At 35.8% G+C, this 23,649-nt stretch overlaps 1 protein-coding gene across 1 annotated transcript in view; it reads left to right on the top strand.

The window, feature by feature from the left end:
* LRP1B (LDL receptor related protein 1B) overlaps positions 1 to 23,649 on the top strand; it is a 2,198,408-nt gene that overhangs the window by 2,167,941 nt on the left and 6,818 nt on the right. The window contains 2 exon segments of the mRNA XM_018062463.1: positions 14,757 to 14,833; positions 22,981 to 23,071. Of these exon segments, the coding sequence (XP_017917952.1) occupies positions 14,757 to 14,833; positions 22,981 to 23,071 (168 nt within the window).

Raw genomic sequence — 23,649 nt, 5'->3', positions numbered from 1 at the left:
TGTGCAGTAGTTTAAGCATTCTCTGGCATTGCCTTTCTTTGGGATTGGAATGAACTCTGACCTTTTCCAGTCCTTTGGCCACTGCTGAGTTTTCCAAATTTGCTGGCATATTGAGTGCAGCACTTTTACAGCATCACCTTTTAGGATTTGAAGTAGCTCAAGTGGAATTCCCTCACCTCCACTAGCTTTGTTCGTAGTGATGCTTCCTAAGGCCCACTTGACTTCACATTCCAGGATGTCTAGCTCTAGTTAAGTGATCACACCATCCTGGTTATCTGAGTCATTAAGACCTTTTTTGCATATTTCTTCTGCATATTCTTGCCACCCCTTCTTAATACCTTCTGCTTCTGTTAGGTCCAAGCATTTTTGTCCTTATTTTGCTCAGCTTTGCATGAAATATTCCCTTGATATCCTTAATTTTCTTGAAGAGATATCTAGTCTTTTCCATTCTTTTGTTTTCCTCTCTTTCTTTGCATTGATCACTGAGGAAGGCTTTCTTATCTCTCCTTGCTATTCTTTGGAACTCTGCATTCAAATGGATATATCCATCTTTTTCTCCTTTGCCTTTCACTCTCTTCTTTCTCGGCTATTTGTAAGGCCTCCTCTTACAACCATTTTGCCTTTTTGCATTTCTTTTTCTTGGGGATGGCCTTGATCCCTGTCTCCTGTCACAAACCTCCTTCCATAGTTCTTTAGGCACTCTATCAAATCTAATCCCTTGAATCTATTTGTTACTTCCACTGTATAATCATAAGGGATTTGATTTAGGTCATACCTGAATGGTCTGGTGGGTTTCCCTACTTCCTTCAATTTTAGTCTGAATTAGGCAATAAGGAGTTCTTTATTTGAGACACAGACAGCTCCCAGTATTGTTTTTGCTGACTGTAAAGAACTTCTGCATCTTTGGCTGCAAAGTATATGATCAATCTGATTTCAGTACTGACCATCTGATGATATCCATGTGTAGTCTTTTCTTGTGTTGTTGGAAGAGGGTGTTTGCTATGACCAGTGTGTTCTCTTAGCAAAACTCTGTTACCCTTTGACCTGCTCTGTTTTGTACTCAAAGACCAAATTTGCGTGTTACTCCAGGTAGCTCTTGACTTCCTACATTTGCATTCCAGTCCACTAAAATGAAGTGGACCACTTTTGGGGGTGTTAGCTCTAGAAGGTCTGATCGGTCTTCATAGTACTGTTCAACCTCAGCTTCTTCAGCATTACTGTTGGGGGCATACACTTGAATTACTATGATATTGAATGGTTTGCCTTGGAAATGAACAGAGATCATTCTGTCATTTTTGAGACTACATCCAAGTACTGCATTTTGGACTCTGTTGTTAACTATGATGGTTACTCCATTTCTTCTAAGGTATTCTTGCCCACAGTAGTAGATATAATGGTTATCTGAGTTAAATTCCACATTCCAGTCCATTTTAGTTCACTGATTCCTAAAACGATGTCGATGTTCACTCTTGCCATCTTTTGTTTGATTACTTCAAATTTGCCTTGATTCATGTACTTAACATTCCAGGTTCCTATGCAATATTGCTCTTTACAGCATCGAACTTTACTTCCATCACCAATCACATCCATAACTGGGTGTTGTTTTTGCTTTGGCTCTGTCTCTTCATTCTTTCTGGAGCTATTTCTCTAGTAATATATCGGGCACCTACTGACCTGCAGAGTTCATCTATCACTGTCGTTCCCTTTTGCATTTTCATACTCTTCATGGGGTTTTCAAGGCAAGAATACTGAAGTGGTTTGCCATTCTCTTCTCCAGTGGACCATGTTTTGTGAGAACTGTCCACCATTAACCATCCATCTTGGGTGGCTCTACATGGCGTGGCACATGGTTTCACTGACCTAGACAAGGCTGTGGTCCATGTGATCAGTTTGGTTAGTTTTCTGTGATATGTGGTTTTCATTCTGTCTGCCCTCTGATGGATAAGGATAAGAGGCTTTTGAAAGCTTCCTGATGGGAGAGACTGACTGAGGGGGAAACTGGGTCTTATTCTAATGGGCGGGTTCATGCTCAATAAATCTTTAATCCATTTTTCTGTTGATGGGAGGGGCTGTGTTCCATCCCTGTTGTTTGACCTGAGGCCAAACTATGGTGGAGGTAATGAAGACAATGGGGCCTCCTTCAAAAGGCCCCATGCATGCAGTGATGCACTCAGTGCCTCCAACCCTGAAGCAGGCCACCTCCAACCCACGCCTCTGCCGGAAACTCCTGGACACTCATGGGCATGTCTGGGCCAGTTTCTTATGGGGCCACTGCTCCTTTCTCCTGGGTCCTGGTGCCCACAAGGTTTTGTTTGTGGCCTCCAGGAGTCTATTTCCCCAGTCCTGTGTAAGTTTTGGTGGTTCTATGGTGGAGTTAATGGCGACTTCCTCTCAGAGGGCTTTTGCCATACCCCGGTCGGCTGCACCCAGAGCCCCTGTCTCAGGCCCCTGATGACCTGTACCTTCACAGGAGACACTCAGACACTGCTCTGGCTCAGTCTCTGTGGGTTGGACGTGCATTTTGTGCCCTTCCCAGGTCTGAGCAGCTCAGGTGGCCAGGTCCTTGGCAAGTGCACTGTCCCAGATGGGCCATGCATCTTAATCACCTCCCTGGTCCTGGCCACTTGGTTTCCCTGGTGCGCTACAAGAACACCAATTCATTTGTGCTGTATGTCTCCTATAGAGATCTGATCTTAGGCTGTGACCCTCCTGACAGATGTCAACCATCCAGAATATCAGGAAGACATACATAACTACTGGGAAAAACATAGTTTTGACTCTATAGACGTTTGTCAGCCAAGTGATGTCTCTGCTTTTCAATGCGCTGTCTAGATTTGTCATAACTTTCCTTCCAAGGAGCAAGCGTCTATTAGTTTCATGGCCGCAGTCACTGTCTGCAGTAATTTTCAAGCCCAAGAAAATAAAATCTGTCACTGCCTCAACTTTTCCCTTTCTATTTCCATGAAGTCATGGGACCAGGACTAGATGCCATTATCTTATTTTCTTAATGTTGAGTTTCAAGCCAACTTTTTTCACTTTCCTCTTTCACCCTCAGCAAGAGGCTCTTAGTTCCTCCTCACTTTCTCCCATTAGCGTGCTATTATCTGCATATCTGAGGTTGTTTGTTATTTCTCCCAGCAATCTTTATTCTAGCTTTTGATTCAGCTCATCCAGTGTTTCGCATGATGTATTCTGCCCATAAGTTAAATAAGCTGGGGGACCATATACAGCCTTGTCATACCCCCTCCCTAATTTTGAACTAGTGAGTTGTTCCATGTCCAGTTTTAACTGGTGTTTCTTGACTCATATACAGATTTCTCAGGAGACAGGTATGGTGGTTGGGTACTCCCATCTCTTTAAAAACTTTCCACTGTTTGTTGTGATCCACAGAGTCAAAGGCTGTAGCATAATCTATGAAGAAGTAGATTATTTTATTGGAATTCCCTTGCTTTCTCTATGATCCAGCAAATGCTGGCAATTTGATCTATGATTTCTCTGTCTCTTCAAAGCCCATCTTGTACATCTGGAGGTTCACATATTGTTGAATCCTTGCTGAAGAGATTTTGAGTATAACCTTGCTAGCATGTGAAATGAGCACAATTGTCCAGTAATGTGAACATTCTTTGGCACTGTCCATCTTTGGGATTGAAATAAAAACTGATCTTTTTCAGTCCTGTGGCTACTGATGAGTTTTCCAAATTTGCTCATATATCAAGTGCAGCAGCATCTCTAAGATTTTAAATAGCTCAGCTGGAATTCCATCATCTCCACAAGCTTTGTTCATAGCAATGCTTTCTAAGGCCATTTGACTTCACACTCCAAGATGTCTAGCTCTATTTGGATGACCACACCATCGTGGTTATCCAGGTCATTAAGGCATTATTTGTATAGTTATTCTGTGTGTTTTTGTCACTTTTTCTTAATTTATTCTGCTTCTATTAGGTCCTCTGGAGAAGGAAATGGCAACCCATTCCAGTATTCTTGCCTGGAAAATCCCATCAACTGAGGAACCTGGTAGACTACAGTCCGTGGGGTCACAAAGAGTCAGACATGACTGAGCGACTTCACTTTCTTTCTTTCTTTATTAGGCCTTCACAGTTTCTGTCTTTTATCATGCCCATCCTTGCATGAAATGCTTCCTTGATATCTCCAGTTCTCTTGAAGAGAACTTTAGTCTTTCCCATTCTATTGTTTTCCTCTGTTTCTTTGCTTTGTTCATTTAAGAAGGGCTCCTTATCTCTCCTTGCTATTCTCTGGAACTCTGCATTCAGTCGGCCGTATCTTTCTCATTCTCCCTTGCCTTTTTCTTTTCTTCTTTCCTCAGCTATTTGTAAAGCATTCTCAGGCAACTACTTTGCCTTCTTCTTTTTCTTTGGGATGGTTTTAGTCACTGCCTCTTGTACAATGTTATGAAACTCAGTCCATAGTTCCTTAGGTGCTCTGTATACCAGATCTAATCCCTTGAATCTATTTGTCACCTCCACTGTGTAATCATAAAGGATTTGATTTAGGTCTTATCTGAATGGCCTAATAGTTTTCCCTACTTTCTACCATTTAGCCTGAATTTTGCAATAAGGAGTCCATGATCTGAGCCAGAGTCAACTCCAGGTTTTGTTTTTTCTGACTGTATAGAGCTTCTCCATTTTCAGCTGCAAAGAACAGAATCAATCTGATATCAGTGTTAACAATCTGGTGATGTCCATGTCTCCATAACCATCTGGTGATGTCTCTTAGGTTGTTGGAAAAGGGTGTTTGCTAAGACCAGTGTGTTCTCTGGACAAAACTCTGTTAGGCTTTCCCATGGTTTATTTTATATTCCAAAGCCAAGCTTGCCTATTATTCTGGGTAACTTTTGATTTCATACTTTTTCATTCAAATCCCCTATTATGAAAAGGCCATCTTTTTTGATGTTAGTTTTAGAAGGTCTTGTAGGTCTTCAAAGAATCAGTCAACTTCAGCTTCTTCAGCATCAGTGATTGGGGCATAGACTTGGATTGCTGTGATGTTGAATGGTTTGCCTTGGAAATGAACTGAGATCATTCTCTTTTGAGATTGCAGCCAAGTTCTCCATTTTGGACTTCTTTGTTGACTATGAGGCTACTCCATTTCTTCCAAGGGATTCTTGCCCACAGTAGTAGATATAATGGTCATCTGAATTAAATTTGCCCATTCTCATTTATTTCAAATCATTGAATGCTAAGATGTCAATGTTTACTCTTGCCATCTCCTGTTTGACTATATCCAATTTACTTTCATTCATGAAATTTCAAACAGTGGTGTGGGAAAAGACTCTTGAGAGTCCCTTGGACAGCAAGGAGATCAAATCAGTCAATCCTAAAGGAAATAAACACTAAATAATCATTGAAAGGACTGATGCTGAAGCTGAAGCTCCAATACCTTGGCCACCTGATGCAAAGAGCTGACTTATTGGAAAGACCCTGATGCTAGGAAAGATTGAGGGCAGGAGGAGAAGGGGGTGACAGAGAATGAAATGGTTGGATAGCATCATCTAATGGACATCAGTTTGAGTGAAGTCCAGGAGACAGTGAAGGACGAGAAGCCTAGCATGCTGCACACCATGGATCTCAAAGAGTTGGACAAAACTGAATAACTGAACAACAACAACAACAACTTGGGCCTAACATTCCAGGTTCCTATACAATACTGTTCTTTACAACATCAGACTTTACTTTCACCACCAGACACATCCACAACTGAATGTCCTTTCCACTTTGGCCCAGAACCTCATTATTTTTGGAACTGCTAGTAATTTCCCTTCGCTCTTCCCCAGTATCATATTGGACACCTTCTAACCTGGGGAGACTCATCTTTCAGTGTCATATCTTTTTGCATTTTCATACTGGTCATGGGTTCTCCTGACAAGCATACTGGAGTGGTTTGCCATTTCCTCCTGCAGTGGACCATGTTTGGTCAGAACTCTTCACTATGACCTTCCATCTTGGGTAGCCCTGCATGAAAAGCCTCATAGCTTCATTGAGTTACCAAAATCTCATTCACCATGACAAGGCTGTGATCCATGAAGGGGACATGTACTCTCCAACTGAAAATAAATATTTTCTAGAGAATCAGAGCGATATATTTCACTTATAAACACATTCACGTTCTCAAAACTTTGCATTAAATCTTTCTGGTATCCTTATAATTGCCCCAATTTGTGTAGGTTTAATTGTCACCCTGCTTATTTAGCTTATATGCAGAGTACATCATGAGAAACACTGGGCTGGAAGAAGCACAGGCTGTAATCAAGATTGCTGGGAGAAATATCAATAATCTCAGATATGCAGATGACACCACCCTTAAGGCAGTAAGTGAAGAGGAACTATATAGCCACTGATGAAAGTGAAAGAGGAGAGTGAATGTTGGCTTAAAGCTCAACATTCAGAAAACTAAGATCATGGCATCTGGTCCCATTACTTCATGGCAATTAGATGGGGAAACAGTGGAAACAGTGTCAGACTTTATTTGGGGGGTGCTCCAAAATCACTGCAGATGGTAATTGCAGCCATGAAATTAAAGGATGCTTACTCCTTGGAAGGAAAGTTATGATCAATCTAGATAGCATATTCAAAAGCAGAGACATTACTTTGGCAACAAAGGTCCATCTAGTCAAGCTATGGTTTTTCCAGTGGTCATGTATGGATGTGAGAGTTGGACTGTGAAGAAAGCTGAGCGCTAAAAAATTGATGCTTTTGAACTGTAGTGTTGGAGAAGACTTTTGAGAGTCCCTTGAACTGCAAGGAGATCCAGCCAGTCCATTCTAAAGTAGATCAGTCCTGGGTGTTCTTTGGAAGGACTGATGCTAAAGCTGAAACTCCAGTACTTTGGCCACCTCATGCGAAGAGTTGACTCATTGGAAAAGACTCTGATGCTGGGAGGGATTGAGGGCAGGAGAAGAAGGGGACGACAGAGGATGAGATGGCTGGATGGCATCACCAACTTGATGGACATGAGTTTGGGTGAACTCTGGGAGTTGGTGATGGACAGGGAGGCCGGGCGTGCTGCAATTCATGGGGTCACAAAGAATCGGACACAACTGAGCGACTGAACTGAACTGAATATGCTTTGAACAATACTTAATGACTGCAAATGAATATGTCAGATATCCCCACCATAATTTGTTTCAGATTTTACCATGTTGCACCACAGAAACCCTAAGAACTATGAAGGGTATTAAGTTTTAAAAAAAAAATTGTTTACTCTTATTTGGTGCTAAAACATAAAATATTCAAGTGGCAAATTACTTTATCTGCACTAAGCATAGAGGTTTTCATCCTCATCCCACCACCACTGCAACCCCTCCTCCCGCAGTGACGTTTAATCCAATTTGGGGATTGGTTATTCATTTTGGCATCATGTAGATATAACTTTCCACTGGCATTAACAGGATACATTGTTTTCTTCCCACCTTTAGCTACAGAGTTATAACCACTGTTTCCAATATAATATCCTATATGTATGTCTTCAATTATATCCGCCCTCGGGTTAGCCAGAGGCCAGAGGCGGCACCACGGGATGGGTCAGTCAGAGACACACGCAAGACCCAGCACACAGGCCCCAAGTGGGTGGCTCCGCGGCAAGGGCCGAATCGGCCGCTAGGTGGCAGTCCAAAGGCCCAGAGCCCTGCGCTCATCCAAAGGCTCAAAGTCCTCAGCGACAGACACCGAAGAAGCCCCTGTTAGCATACACGGTACTGCTTAATACTAAAATTTTGACCGGTCCTTTTCCTTTTTATTTGATGCAAGTAGAAATCATCTATTCACTGTATAAAAACACATTGTGCCTTCCAGATCTGCTTTTAAGAAATTTTCATGTAGAATATCTAGCTGGTAAAACTTTTCCTTTACTAGAAATCCTGTTCTTTCTTTAATATTTATTGAATCACAATTTTACACTTCAGTGGCCATTTCTGCTCAAGTGGCATGCACAGAATTTTATGTTCAAACATTTCTAACTTAAGACTAGCCATTCTCGACAAACTTCCTTTTATGGATAATTTATTGGCAAACTAGATTTTATCTTTTCTATTGCTCCTTATTTCTTAAATCACGTTAAATAATCCACTTTGTTAATTTTTATTTCTTTCATGGCTACTTCTTCAACTGAAATTTCTCATTAATTTTTACTTTTCCTAAAATAATTGTTGGTCAGAATATATTAAATATCTCATTATTATTTTACTTCATTACATTAACCCTTCTCAGAAATCAAGAATTCTTTCTGACCAAGTGTCCTTAAGATTAAAGTAAGATTTGCTTTGTCTTACTAATTGTATCGATACCAGGTAATACAATGATCTAATGTAATATTTCAAAACTAGGCATTATAATGTACAATTATGGAGTTGAATCAAGTATAGTTATTAGAGCAAACATAAATTTAAGATACTACCTTAAGCTTTTTGAAGAAAGCAAAGTAGGGTAATACATAGCTATTTCTGTGTAAAAAATGACAGTATAATTTTGATAGAGAACAATATGGAATAAATAGAAATTATAGTACAGAACACTGAGCTGAGCTTCTTGTGCTTTGTATACACATGATAGTGTATATGTCATCATGGCCTCATGACCTAGAAGGGTGGGGTGGTGGTAGGGTGGGGGGGTGGTACACAAGGTTTATGTATCCACATGGCTCACTCACTTCACTGTAGAGTAGAAACTAGCACAACAATGTAAAGCAATTATATTCCAATAAAATGCAAAAAAAAAAGAAATTGTAATACAAGCCAAAATATATTTCAAATGAATGAAATATAGAGTACATTGTTATGGAAGCTCAAAATCACATCAAGTAATGATATAGATGAATTTATTATTGATGAATCTTGGATCTTACATAATTATTCTGGAGCCAATGCAACAAGGTGAAGTTGGTATTAGGAAGAATATTAACACTATTCAATAGCATGTCCCTCCCTGTCACTGCCAGAAAGAGATATTACTGACCACAGTAGTGAGCCAATGTGGTAATTCTAACAATTTTACTACTCAAAAAATGCATTGATTATCTTTTTGTTCAGATAATATTTCTACTTTCTTATTAAGGGACTGATATTACTCTTTTGGCAGGAAAGAGTAAGGAACAGCATTTTTCCTACTTCTGTGTTAGAATTAGAAGGATCATGAAAACTCCATATTTTATTTTTACTGTTTATTAGCTATGTTTTTCAGGAATATCATTTGAACACACTTCTACATTTCATAAGATGAATAATTAAAACTCAGGGGTTATTATATAAGCTGAAAAAGGATATTTTTCATATGAAAATACTTATCCTAGGACCTAGCACAAAGTTTAGCAAATATTAATTGAACTTTATTCAAATTTTACATCAAAGGTAGGATGGGAAATTTTTGAAGCATGTTGAAAACTGTAAATCTTTATGTATATATGAAATAATTTTATCTCAGAATATTGTAGAACAGTAATGGATGAAAAAAATGTTTAAAAGTCAAGTTAACAAACTGGTCAATTAATAAAAAATATCCTTTCCAAATGCAGTAAAACATTTTGCATTTTACACCATTACTGTCTGCAAGAAGAGGGGACATAAAAGGTGCTAGGCTCTATATAAAGTGTAAAGCTTTAAAGTTAGGAATGTCACACAAATGCAGTCATGTTTGTGCACCAAAAGAAGGAAATTTACAGAATTAATCAGAAAAAAATTTGCAAGTGACTTTTAAGTTTTGCATTTTTATCACTGTATGAAAGTATTGTTTTATAAATATGATACACAAATGTAATCATAGTTTTAATTTTTATTGAATGAGATTTGTGGAGCACGAAAACATGCATGGCAATATGCACAAATTTTCTAAGGCTTCTTTAATCCCTTTGTGCCATATTTTTTCCCTCTGTGTAGAAAGAAAAGGGTATATTAAAAGATTTTTCTTTCCGAATGTCTCCATCATCATGGTTGATAATGGCAGCCTAGCATATAAGAGGAGAAATTCAATTTCGAATTGCTTTAAGGTTCAGCTTTGAATTTCATTTTGGTCAGAAGAGTCGCGTGACCTTTAAATTTGATGAAAAGAGGAAGAAGATATTAATCTCATTATTTTATTTTGAAGTCCTCCCAAGGTAGGTGACTCTAGACCCCATTTCTGCAAAACGACATGAATAGTCCACATATGGATCATCGTTACAGGGAAAGACAACACCTAAAATTTTAATACACCTTCAGTATTTTATATCTGATTTCAATTATTTGTGTAAAATCACTGTACTACTTCAGAGCTCTTATTATTTTGAGCAGTTTAACTATCTTATATTTATGTTTTATTATAAAAACTGTTCTCTTTTAAAGATTATATTTCCCTTATATATGCAAAATTTATTTTGATAGCCTGAAAATATATATTGTGTATAATATAGTAATAGATACTACATTATAGCCTTTACACAAAGGCAAAATTCTCCCTATTATAGAAAATTACAATTGAAATATAGAATATTTTAAGTATACAATTAGGGGCTTCCTAGGTACCTCAGTGGTAAAGAATCCACCTGCCCATGCAAGAGATTTGGGTTTGATCTCTGGGTTGGGAAGATCCCCTGGAGAAGGCAATGGCAATCCACTCCAGAATTCTTGCCTGGAAAATCCCATAAAGCCTGGTGGGCTATGGTCCATGGGGTTGTAAAAAGCCAGACAGGACTTAGGGACTTAACAAGAGACTATATCTGGAGAATCCCTTAGACAGAGGAGCATGGAAGGCTATGGCCCATAGGATCGCAAAGAGTTAGACACAACTGAAGCAACTTAGCACTATACAATAATTGCACACACTGTTAGAGAACACAATAAGTTAACTGTTCATGCATTTCATATACTAGCATTCAGATAAGAATTAGTTATCCAAAACAAAAATCCACTCAGTTACTTTCAGATTGTTAAAAACTTCTATCATTTAACTTTTTGAACAGTCTTGCTGGGCGTGCATATTATTATTCCTATCCAATTTTTTTTTTAATGATTGAACAGTATTTGATATAAGAACAAATATTTCCTAGAATGTGATTTGTGAATTACTTGCATCAGGCTCAGTTTGTTAAAATGCAGATTTCTGGCCACAACTCCAAGCTGCTTAATGAAAAGCTCTGGTATATGGGCCTCCAGGCTTTCAACTTTCATTTTTCACTTTGATAATCATTAGTCTAACATGTAACATAGAGGAAAGAATCAGATTAGGGTAACGACATAACAATAAACAGTCTTTCTTTTTAATGTCACTGGCTTTGGAGAGAGGTGAAGAAATCAAAAAGACTGTTAAATCAATATCCCTATACCAGGCACTACTGACTTTAAAAAACTGTGAACAGAATATCTTCATACTATAATGTGAAAGGGATAAATGATTGTTCAAATAAATAAGAATCTATCTGACTTTATATCTACCTGTACATTCATGATCCAACAATACTTTCATGAATTTTAGATTTCAGGCATCTAAAATTCATGAAAGTACTTAAAAAGTTAAATAATTCAGAGTGGTATAGTGATCACACATACAAAGAAACTGATTTTCATTGTTTTACAGTAAAGGGCAGTGGGGGAAAATATATAATAAATTTGAAAGGAATGATAAACATGTTTATAGTGCTAGAGGAAAAAAATGATTTCTTGGGAGGGTCATGAAGGAATAATTCAAAAATTATTATCCAAAGATGAATAGCAGAAAACAATGGATTGTGATAGTACAGATTAAAGATGACTAGGGCAAGGACTATGGATTTTTCCCGAGGAAAATGACAGACACAGATGCCAGGAATTGTTATAGTCAGCATGATTATGCAAATAATTCAGTGGGAATTCGACAGGGAATTTTGATGATCCACACACATTTCAGTTCTTAAATGATCTGCCATTAATGGCTTTGATTATTGTAGTCTACTTAGAGAATGAAGATTTACGAATTTCCATAAAGATGGTAAAAATACTTGGTCTTAAATCAGTCATTGGAAGAACTTGTGGAGCAGCAAATGCCTAACGTAATTTTTCAAGGTAGGCAACGAGAATAATGACTTCTATTTGAGTTAATATCTCAAAAAAAGATTATTTTTTAAGACTGGAACAAATGTAGATGAATGGAACATATTTTATCTTTGGCCATAAAACATTTTTTATAAGAAGTATAGGGAAATTGCCAGGCAATCATCAGTTGCTTAAGAAACCGAATTGCTAAAATTAATTATTTCTCCAGCACAGTCTTTGAGACCTTTTCAGTATGTAACAAAGAAAATATTCCTTGAAAATTAAGAATCTAAGTGTACTTCCTCAAAACAGAAGAGAGGAGCATCATGACCACTAGCAAGCAATATAATTTATCTAACATAATAGATATGCCAAGCTATGGTGCCAAGCTATGGATAAAATAGAAAATTAGTCAATATTGTTAACAAATATCACCTGTACTACTTAAATAATTTCAAAATTTGGAATAAAACATTACAGCATTATTATCCTCTTTGTTTAAAAATCCCTCTCTTCCCTTTTGGAGTTCTAAGGGCATATTTTTAATAATTTTCTAAAATACATAAAACACATGATGTCATATCAGAACATCTGATCAATTAGCATTTACTCCAGTTCCTAAGCAATTCCATTTGCTTTCTTCTAAGCATCTCAGTGTAATGATGAGCCCTGGAGGTTCTTATCTCTAGTAACATAAAATGTATCTCAGATCATTTCTCTTATTTAACTTGAACCCTGATTTAGATTGCTGTTGTAATTGTTGTTTCTTAATCAGCAGAGGTAATGTAAGGAGCAAATTTTGATATTTTAATCAATATTTCAACATGATTGCACAAAATGTCTTTGTACATATCACTTGTATAACGAAATTACCAAACAATCAGTATTATTTTTTTCACTGGAGCATGGACAATATCTTCAGTGGTCAATCAGAAAGATTCGCCAAATGTAAAGTGACATAAAACCAAAACAAATTTTGCAATGATTAGAATTTATTCTAGCAACATGTTTGCAAAATCTGCCTAAACATCTCTGCCTAATTATCTTTGGACTGTATGATGTTGTGGGGAGGGAGGTGGGAGGGGGGTTCATGTTTGGGAACGCATGTAAGAATTAAAGATTTTAAAATTTAAAAAAAAATTAAAAAAAAAATATTAAAAAAAAAAAAAGAAACTGAGGAATTGGAACAATTTTCTAAATCATTCATCCATAAAAACACAACTAAGGAAGAAAAGGAATTACTTTTTAAAATCAATGATTTTATTGGTTGTTCACTTGATTATACTTATTTGAAATATGCTCATTTCATTACCTCACTTCATAATATAGACAGAGTCAGAACTGGCCTTAAATTTATTTATCTATTTTAATGATTTATTTGTATTATAGTATATAATTAATATATGTGAAATATATGTTAATTTTTTTAAGTTCTGAACAAAACATTTGGATAATGCATGAAAAGATGACAAAATAATAATTATAATGATATTAATTTTCATTTAAATCATGCTCCATATGTAATATAATTAATCAAATAACTATATTCTTGAATAGTAACATTATTGTCAATTATGCTAAAGTTGAATAATTTCTTTTATAAAACAAAATAATGCTTTTGTGAAAAATTTTTTTTTAAATGGAGTTTGTCAGTATGATGATTTTGTGAGCTCTTGTCTGTGTTTTAGGACACCCAATACTGTCTTCACAAATACAACAAAAAATTCACATGGCATCATAGAAGCCTAGTTCTGAAACAAGTTCAGCTGTCTGAATTGGCTATGACAGAATTGGCAGAGACCTAGAAATTGGAGTCATTTAGTTTGGCCACCATGCCCAAAGAGATCTACTTGGAATGACCCTGGAGTCTATTATTTTATTGTGTACAACTATTCTTGATATGGCGGTATTTCACAATCATCTTAAATAAGAACCGAAGCCAATTTAAATGGTTTCTCTATGGGTTTCCTCTCACAGATGCACAGGGACATCTTGTGTTGTTAGCCAGCAGACCTTATTCAAACATAGCTAAAACCATTCCAGCATTCATTTTGATGCAATTGGCTAAATATATGCTTATGATTTATGTTTAAATGAAGAATTTTAATCAGATCTATTATTTTAATCCTCTGTTAAATTTCCCATCATAATGTCAAGGTTCCTGTATGGACAAGACAAATTCTCTAAATGAAAATTTTGGCATATTCTCTTGATTTCACGATAATAGAAGTATGATCTTACATGGGAAAGTACTATATTTCCTTATCTCTGATTTAGAAGAGTAAAAATTCTACAGTTTGAACTATGAGACAATTGAGCACTTGCTGTTTGGTAATTAGTTCCACTTTGGAGTTAGAACCAGCAAAAATAAATCACAGAAATTTAATAAACAAGGATTTGCTTGACAGGCAAACTCCATTTTATAGTAGCATAATTTTCTCTCTTCAGTATTTCTCAAATTAATTTCAATTCTTAATTAAAATCCAATTCTGTTACAAAATCTGCCATGTTTAAGTTTAACACAGAATAAAGAAAAATGAATGTAAACTTAAATTTTAAAAATGTATCTTAACAAATGAAGTCCAATGGAAGTTACCCTCAGCATACTAACAATATGTGAGAAATTAGCAGAAATCTTTATTAAGTATTCACGAACTATGATAGCTGGTTTCTCTTTCATTTCATTTGGTTGAAGTCACCACATTAGCAGACTTGTGAGTTTTGTTACTCATTGATTTGTTTTGTGTTGTTTTTGTCTTTCCAGGTGCTCCACCAACTGGTCGGGCACACAATGTGAGAGGCCAGCCCCAAAGAGTAGCAAGTCTGATCACATCAGCACAAGTAAGCTTCTCAGATTAATATCTTTGAAGTTCCACATAGAATAGAAATCATTGTTTTCTTTTTACACAACCCATCTTTCTTCTTACCCATCAACTGAGGGAACTGAGTCTTGGAAAACCTGCTTCATGGAATTTTGCCAAAGACCCACTTCAATCCAGGTGATTTTTAAAGATGAAGCACTGAGCTCCTACCTGGTGACAGGATCGATCATTAGGCACTCTTTCAGGTTCTGAGGGTTCATCACAAACTTTGGCAGTTCTCAGAACACACACCTGCAAACCTAGCATGAGCTTTTCTTAGGAAATGCGTGTCAGCTGCAAAAGATGCAAATATCACAATAGATGTGAGAATGCTGCAGGAAAAAAAAAATAATTTCATGTTTTAATTAAAATGTATTATTCTTGAAGTGCATTTCAAAGTGTTGTGGAAAAAAACAAACTTAACCAGTTAGTCTCAAAGTGATAAAGTATGTTAACAAGCAATTTTTAATGAGGATCCTAGTTGATTTACTGCTTCCTTGTCTTTAAAGTACTGGTTTTGAAGTATAGTAAAATATAGCTCAATATTTTCAAGTTTGTGTGTGTGTGTGTGTAGCTGTAGCCTTAGGACATGTCTCTGATATGAAAATTCATCTATATCAACATTTTGTGTCTTCCATAGACACATTGGAAGACAGTGTGTGTGTTGAAAGGCATGCTGTGTCTTCCAACATCTTTAAATAATATAAAGATTTTCAAAATAAAACTCTGAAAGAAAAATTTCTCAGTTCACATATTAGCACTAATGAGTGAGAAAGTTTTGAGAAATCTGTAATAACTATCAAGTAAGTAAACATATTCTTGAAGAGAAAAAAACAGTATCTCTGATTTATGAACACTTACTTAGTAATTTTTTCTAGAACTTCACTGCTGGTATTAGTGCACATGAAAATAAAATACTATGGAATTTGTGAAAAAGGAAAGATATTATCAAAATCAAAAGTGTATGATTTTTGTGGCTATATGGCAGAAACCAACATAACATTTAAATCAATTTTCCTCTGATTAAGGAATAATATTTTTAAAACAGTATATGATTTTGTACCTTAGATGAAGGTTCCCAGTGTTTGCTGATTTACTTGTCTGTTGTGCCTGTCCCCAAATAATTTATCATTGCTTGAAACTCTTCCAATGACACTATCCAAAGTTCCACCACTTAGAGATTAACTCAGGCTAAAAGGGATGACTATCTTTGAAAAATGACAATTAGGCCTAGAAGAAATAACCTTAGAACTGAGTACAGAACAAATTACCTTAGAACTGAGTACTTTAATTTGGAGATATGAGGTAAGTTATTCCAGTCAAGGAACATTTGGGGTTAATTACCTTAGAATTTGTGTGTTGTCTTAAGGAAGGGAAGGGAGAAGAACTTAGCAAAGATATGGACATGTAATTGTAGGAATAGGGCACCAGGATTTGATGAATGGGTTCATAAAATATAGTAGAGGTGGAAAAATATACCTTGCCTAATTTAATATTTCAAAAGAAAAGCAAAAGAAAAAAACATACTGTCTTCTCTCTCTCTCTTCCAGGATCATACTAACATTATTACTAATAACTCTTGGGAAATACCAATTTATATGATTTTGTGAACTAGTTATAAGACTCAATCATCATCAAAAGCATTTTTTAATGAAAAGAAATGCATTTGATGTACCAAGCTATAGAATACACTGAGGTAATAAACTGAGAATTAATGAAGCTATAGTATTTTAGCCTTTTATGATAATTTCTCAATTATATAAGATAAATAAAAAATATTGTTTAAGAGAGGTAAAGCAATTTTAAATATTGATAAAACTCTGAAAGGAAACAGAATAGAATGTCAATTGAATTCTCAGTTTATATATAAGGTCCATCTACAGGGGAAAAGTTTGGGTTCTGGAAGATGATCTTGAGGGGTGTGCCAGCTGTATTTTTTGAAAGGTGATGTCTTCAACCACTTGCATCAGTAACAAGCTCCCTTATAAGAAAAATGTCTCCAATTACATGCAGCAGCTCTAAAACGGGATCTATCACATGGAAGGAGGCGTGTCAAGTAGTTGTAACCCCTTTTTCAAGGATTCTGATGCTCATTCTTCCATCACTGATTTAAAGTCATTAAATTTAATGGAGGTATCAATGCACATTGAAAGGACTATTAGCTATGCAAATGTCAAATTATCTCAGGTTTGAGCGAAGTTGACCAAATAATGACTCTATTAAAAGGTACTTATCATCAGACATTTGTGCTGAGAGAAACTTGCATCAGTAACTCTGAAAAGAAAGAAAAGGTAGTTAAGCCAATCTTTCCTAAGGTAGGAGGGCTATTTTTATTCTTTCAGCTAAACTCCAGTGGTTTTTGAATTGTTGTCAAATGTTCCCTGAACTTGGGCAGAAGTCATCTGTTTTATGGATGGATGTTTTAGGAACATGTCTTCAAACCTGCACTTCTACTCACAGTGAAGCATTCCATAATTGTTGGACCTTGGTGCCATCAGGAATATACTGCTTCTGTCAGCCTCACTTGCGTCAGCTGGCACTGAGATTTACCTTTCTAATTCATGAACAACTTTCTTAATCAACTCTGAGTAGTCATACTGAGATTTTTCTGGCCCTTTCTGTTTGAAGTGTCTAAAGATCAGCCTGTGGAATTAAGCAGATCTATTATTCTGGAACTTTCCTTAAGTTCCACTTGAAAAAGTTAGTCTGAAAACTCTTATTTGGAAGAGTTTTAAATTAAGGATGATTAAATATTTTTTATATATTCCTATTTTAAACTTACTTGAAGTTTTAAAGGAGTGGATACTCAATGTTTGGATTAAGCTATTCATATCTGCTACAATTAAGGAGGATAAAAATACCCACAGCGTTTGCGAGACAGTAATACAGTGATGCTGTATTTTGTTGTAGTGACAGGGAATGTGTGCTATCTGTTAGGGAGTTATATTTATCTTCTGTTTTCCTACTTTATCTCTTTTAAACCATGATATTTCAAAAAATATATATTATACTAGAGAATTATAAATTTGCAAATATAGAGATAAAAATGCTACAAAATAATGCATTTGTCCTAATTCTCCCAAAGCAAGTATTTATTGAGCCTCTACTAAGTGTCAAGTAATGTCTAGATCCCAAAGATGAATCAGTGCATAAAACAAACAGTGCCTCTTCTCAGGAAGCTGAGAGGTCCTAGAGAGCAGAGAGCAGAGGAAGATTAATTTAAAAAGAAAGTACGGAAATAAGTAAACTTTTGGAAAATAATTGTGAGTCTTGATTGGACCTATTAAGGAAGTAAAAAAGGCAGAGAAATAGAGAATATCAGAAGAGAACTGATATCAAGAGTGATTTCTCTGAGGTGGTGATATTTAAACTGACTTGAATGATAAAAAAGGGGAGGAGAGACTAAGGGTATTTCAAACAATAGGAGTATCAGTTACAAGAATCCTGGAGGGACTGAAAGAAGACCAGTGTTCTGGCACAAAGGGGACAAGAGTGAGAAGGGTACAAAGTGAGGATGGTTATAAAAGACCAAATGATAAGCATCCTCCTGGAAACCCCTGGAAGGATAAAATAAGTTTGGAACATGATTTTTTTAATGTTTTTTAAAATTATATTTTATCAAAATGGTTAATAAATAGAAGTCTAGTTATTATATATTTACATATACATATACACTCACATTTATTCATACATGTAAACGAGATCTCGTACACAAACGAGATCTGAATATATAGCAGCAAGTCAAAAGAGGTCATTGTAATGGTATAATTTATGCTTACATTTTTCTACTATAAGTTCAACCAATAAGTCAAAGATTCTTCTCTTTAACCTTCATGAAGCCTTCTGGCTTCCATCCTAACCTCTTGAAACAGCTGTCTTTGTGAGATGCTTCTTCTTGATCTCTTCTAGTTAATTCACTCACTACTTCCATACACTCTGCTTGGCAATCCATAATTCTTTGACCTCAATTTTCAACTCTTTGCCAATTACTCCCAAATTTCTGTCTTCAATCCTGATTTCTCTCCTGAGTTTGAGACATGTATACCACTGCACAATTGCTCTATCCATATCAATGTCATCTCTGTCTATATCTGTATATCTATATTCTACAGGAACCTGATGTTCAGTGTTTCCCGAAATAATCTCATTCCCTTCCCCAATCAGCCAGCCATTTTTATGCACCTTATTTTGCCTTCCTGTCTACACAGCTGGCCACAGAAATTTACTCAAGCAACACTTAGAAGTCACTCTTAACCTTCCTTCTAAATTGACTTAAACAATCTATTCAACAGATGTTACTTCCTAAATTTTCTTCAACATTATCAGCTTGCAGATCCTTCCTACCATCCCTTTGCTTCTCTCTTTAGTCACAGCTTCCTCCAACACCCTCCACTCCACTCTCCAGTCAGACTGTTGTTCTTTAATCTTTTCTCCTCCAGGTCTTCACATTTCTCTCCCTAGATTAATTCACTATCTCCTCCTCCACTCGACCTGCATTCACTTTCATGGGAATAAAGAGGACTTCCATCACGTTCCAGAGACAAACCAACCCTCCTCTGCTATCCCAGATCTAGTTGGCTTCTGCTCCTCTGTGTATGCAGAGCAATGCATACTTTCACTAGGCCAGTGCATATCACTGTGCTAAATAAACCCATGTGTTAGTCATCTTCTAGTATACATCAAACAACATGAGAGGAGGGACATTTCTATCCCCAGTGCAAAGTATAGTAAGTGTTGCATGTGCAGGACATAGCAACACTTAAAAATATATTTGCTAAATGAGAACCAAATGGATAGTCCCTATGATATCCTAGGCACTGTGCTATCTACAAAACCAAGATAGATAGCTTATGCCCCCAAACTATGAATGAACTACTCTCTACAATATGTTGTGAAAAGTGAAAGATAGAGTTATGCATGGAGTGATACAGCAATATGTATTTTGAATTAGTCAGTAAACATGTATGAGCACTTTCTGTATAGTAGACACACTTCTATTTACATTACCGTGATGTATATGTTAATGATAACACTCATTTTATTAATGTGTAAACTCGGACCAAGATGAAAAATTGGTCCCAGCATATGGTGCTAGTGAGATGAGATTTGAACAGAGGTAGCCTGGATACAGAATCTGCTATCTCAACTGTGATGCTATACTGCCTCTCCCATGGAAGGGGTCTCTTCTCAGCATAGAAATTTGATAATATAGTTCTTTCAAATGGAAAAGCGTTACATAATGGGGCCTCAGAACAACTTTGCAAAGAAAGACTGGCTCTATTTTCTTTTTTAAAATTAATTAATTTATTTTAATTGGAGGTTAATTACTTTACAATATTGTAGTGGTTTTTGCCATACATAAACATGAATCATTTTCTGTAAGAAAATTGTTGAAATTTCCTCTCCACCCAGTAAGTACAGAGTATACTTTAAAAAAAATCTGTTTAGAACAGTCCATCAACAATATACTGTTAAAAAAATCATCTGTAATAGACCTTGATTGTTATATGTTACAATATGATATTTACTGCCATGTACACTGCTTGGAAAAAATACTTCTTTTGATAAATACCTATATTATATTCTAAAAATACATGTAGTTTCCAGTTGTTTCCATGTATATAAACTATTTTACAAGAAAAAAAAGAGAAAAACTTGCCAAATTGCTACCCTGCATTATTTATCGACTATGTTGAACATTATTGCAGTCACCTTGATAGGTAATATGAACATATTAGCACAGTAGGCTCTTAAACAGAGGGCTTGTAATGTAAGGGACTGGAAGTGCCATCTGTCATGGGGAAAAGAAAAACGAAGGTCTTAAAAAATTTTTTTTCTAGCATGCATAATCAGCAGCATTTCTACCTAATAGAAATAAAAGAAACTATGTAGGACAAGTAAAAGCTAATTTTCTAAATAATTTGCAATTGCTTGGAGGAGAAAGTAACTTTGTATACCTTAAAACCAATATTGGTAAGTATTTTAAACCTACAAATTTGCCACAAATTTTAGCAGAAAAAAAAAAAAAGATGAAGTAAGGATATTTATAAAGTCATGATTAATTAGTTTAAGTCAATTTATGAAGAAATCAAGCTGCTCACTGGTATTTAAAATTTGTGAACAAATGTTAATTACTATCCAAGGTGCCAGATTCTCTACTTCCATTAAATACTAATAATTACACATGCATGTAAAGTCCGTTTTCCCCAATCCAAGAAGGTAATATAATATCAACCTCACTCAATTATATAGTGCTGGTAACAACATAAAAAAATAAAATAAAATGAGTATTACGTTTCAGAAACTGACTAAAGAAAGAAAGCCATATTTTTCCTTGCATGAAAGAGAGAGTTAGCTATTTGATTATTTTAGACAAGCTATTTTTGAAGTTTCAAATTGAAAGATTATCTTATATATGCCCTTTCTTTAATAAAGAGTTTTTGGTATTTTAGTAAATGATCTCAAATATGCTGGGAAAGATTGAAGGCGAGAGGAGAAAGGGATGACAGAGGATCAGATGATTGGATGTTATCACCAAATTAATGGACATGAGTTTGAGTAAACTCCGGGAGTTGGTGATGGACAGGGAGGCCTGGCGTGCTGCAGTCCATGGAGTTGGAAAGAGTTGGCCACGACTGAGCGACTGAACTGAACTGAACTGAACTGAAGCAGCTGTTTATTGTGCTTAATATCACCATTAATTTTTTATCACAGTATTGTACATGTATATGCAGAGGACAATTCATATATTTAATAACTCTTAATGTTTTATTCCTGAACCATTCAAGATCCTCACATTAAAATTTAACTAGTTTGGGTATTGCTTTGTTTCTCAGTTTAGACAATGATTAAGCTCACTTGGCAGTTTCAGTCAGATGCTTTTCTCAAACAAGCAAAGGCTTTATCTTATGGATACTAGATATTTGTCTGTTGGAAATGTGAGTATTGGGTACTTGATAGAGCTACTTAATACTCTCCTGTTATTAGGCAATGCTTGCATTCCGTTTTCTTCCTGCCTAAGTGACATATGACCCTAGGTGTATCTTACTATGGCTCGTATCATCAGTAAAGAGGTATTGTCTTCTTTAGGAAAAAAACAAAAAAGATTGCTCTTCTTGACAAAAAAAACTAAGACCACTTTCTATGACCACTTTTGAAAAATCTATTCCATAGAATTTTTGTTCCATTTTGAAAATGAGTGATACAACCTCAGCTCATTCTTATAAAAGTATGGAAAAAAAGGAAAAGTAGACATTTACAACATAAGCCAAGCCCCCAGATGATGGCTTGTTGAAACTGTTGTGGAACTACAATTTGAGAAAGAGAATCCTCTTTGTTCCCCTACTTTGCAGAATCAAGCTAAAAGCCCTGTGTGGTAGATCTTCAAGTCTCTATTTTTATGGGTGAAGAGCATGAGCCTCAAATTTTAAATAACTTTTCTAAGGTTTCAATTCAGGTAAGTTGTGAAACTATTATTTAGGCCTGCTCCTGCTGCTGTCGCTGCTGCTGCTGCTAAGTTGCTTCAGTCGTGTCCGACTCTGTGCGACCCCATAGACGGCAGCCCACTAGGCTCCGCTGTCCCTGGGATTCTCCAGGCAAGAACACTGGAGTGGGTTGCCATTTCCTTCTCCAATGTCCATCCAAATCCGACACTGTTGCCCCTTTTGCTTTCCCAGGCTGCCATCTAACCACCACATGTACTCAGGGCCAGATATTCATACCTAAAGGAGGGAAAAAAAAAACAAAAAACAAAAACTAATGATGGAAATAGAGCCAGGCAAATTGTAGAAATGTGTATTCAGTCAGAGTTTATTTACTTATATCTTTGCAAATAGATGTCTGGTGAGAATAAGACTCAGACTGACAAAGAAGTCAGTATTTCTAACCTCAGGTATTTAATTATAACATATAAATAAAAGATATTTAAAGAAATGTTTCCAGTAGTTCAAATATTTAATAGGAAAAATGACTTTGCAGTAATGTAGTGATGAATTAGGAATATAGATATTTGGCCTAAACTTTTTTGTTATTATGTCAATGGTCAAATGATTTGATGTAATAAAGTGTTGTTATATCCATCTTGACTTCATTTTGTATGTTGATCTGTTCATTCATTTCTTTTTCCAGGAAGCATAGCCATCATTGTGCCTCTCGTCCTCTTGGTGACTTTGATAACTACCTTGGTAATTGGTTTAGTGCTTTGTAAAAGAAAAAGAAGGTAAGAGGCAGTATTTAGACTAACAGTAAATAAATTACATAAATAGTTATAGAAACAGTGTTTTTTAAAAACTTCTTGAAATGTGATTTACTTATTCCAACTGCATAATTCTGTGTTTTCTGAACCATTTTATCCCTCTTTCATTTTAAGTAATTATAATTCAAACAAACTTTCCCTTATATTATATTGATGGAATGGTTGCATTTATTGTATATAGTCTAACAAAAATTGCAAGGGAATATATTAAACTTTCAATAGAATTTTATATTTTGTTAGTTTTTGCTTGAAACAGCAAAAACCTCTAAAGAACATTTTATAATATTAATGTATTAGATTATCAATGTCAATAGAATGATAATGATTATGTATTATATGTCACAAATTGTGTATTTCATTCATAAATTATACATTTGTTGATTTTATATATTACTGGAAGTATCATTATTTCAATTTATATGAATGCACAATTAAAAAGATCTTTAAGCAGTGAGTTGTCTGTGGGGTGATTATCTGGAACCTAGAGTTTGTAAGTCAGTTTTTGCATTATATAAAGGAATTTTAGCCCCATGACTTAGGGA

This window comes from Capra hircus, chromosome 2 (genome assembly GCF_001704415.2).
Source record: "Capra hircus breed San Clemente chromosome 2, ASM170441v1, whole genome shotgun sequence".
In the NCBI taxonomy this organism is placed as follows: Eukaryota; Metazoa; Chordata; class Mammalia; order Artiodactyla; family Bovidae; genus Capra; species Capra hircus.
The sequence above is the reverse complement of the archived record's forward strand: the minus strand, read 5'-3'. Positions and strand labels throughout refer to the sequence as shown.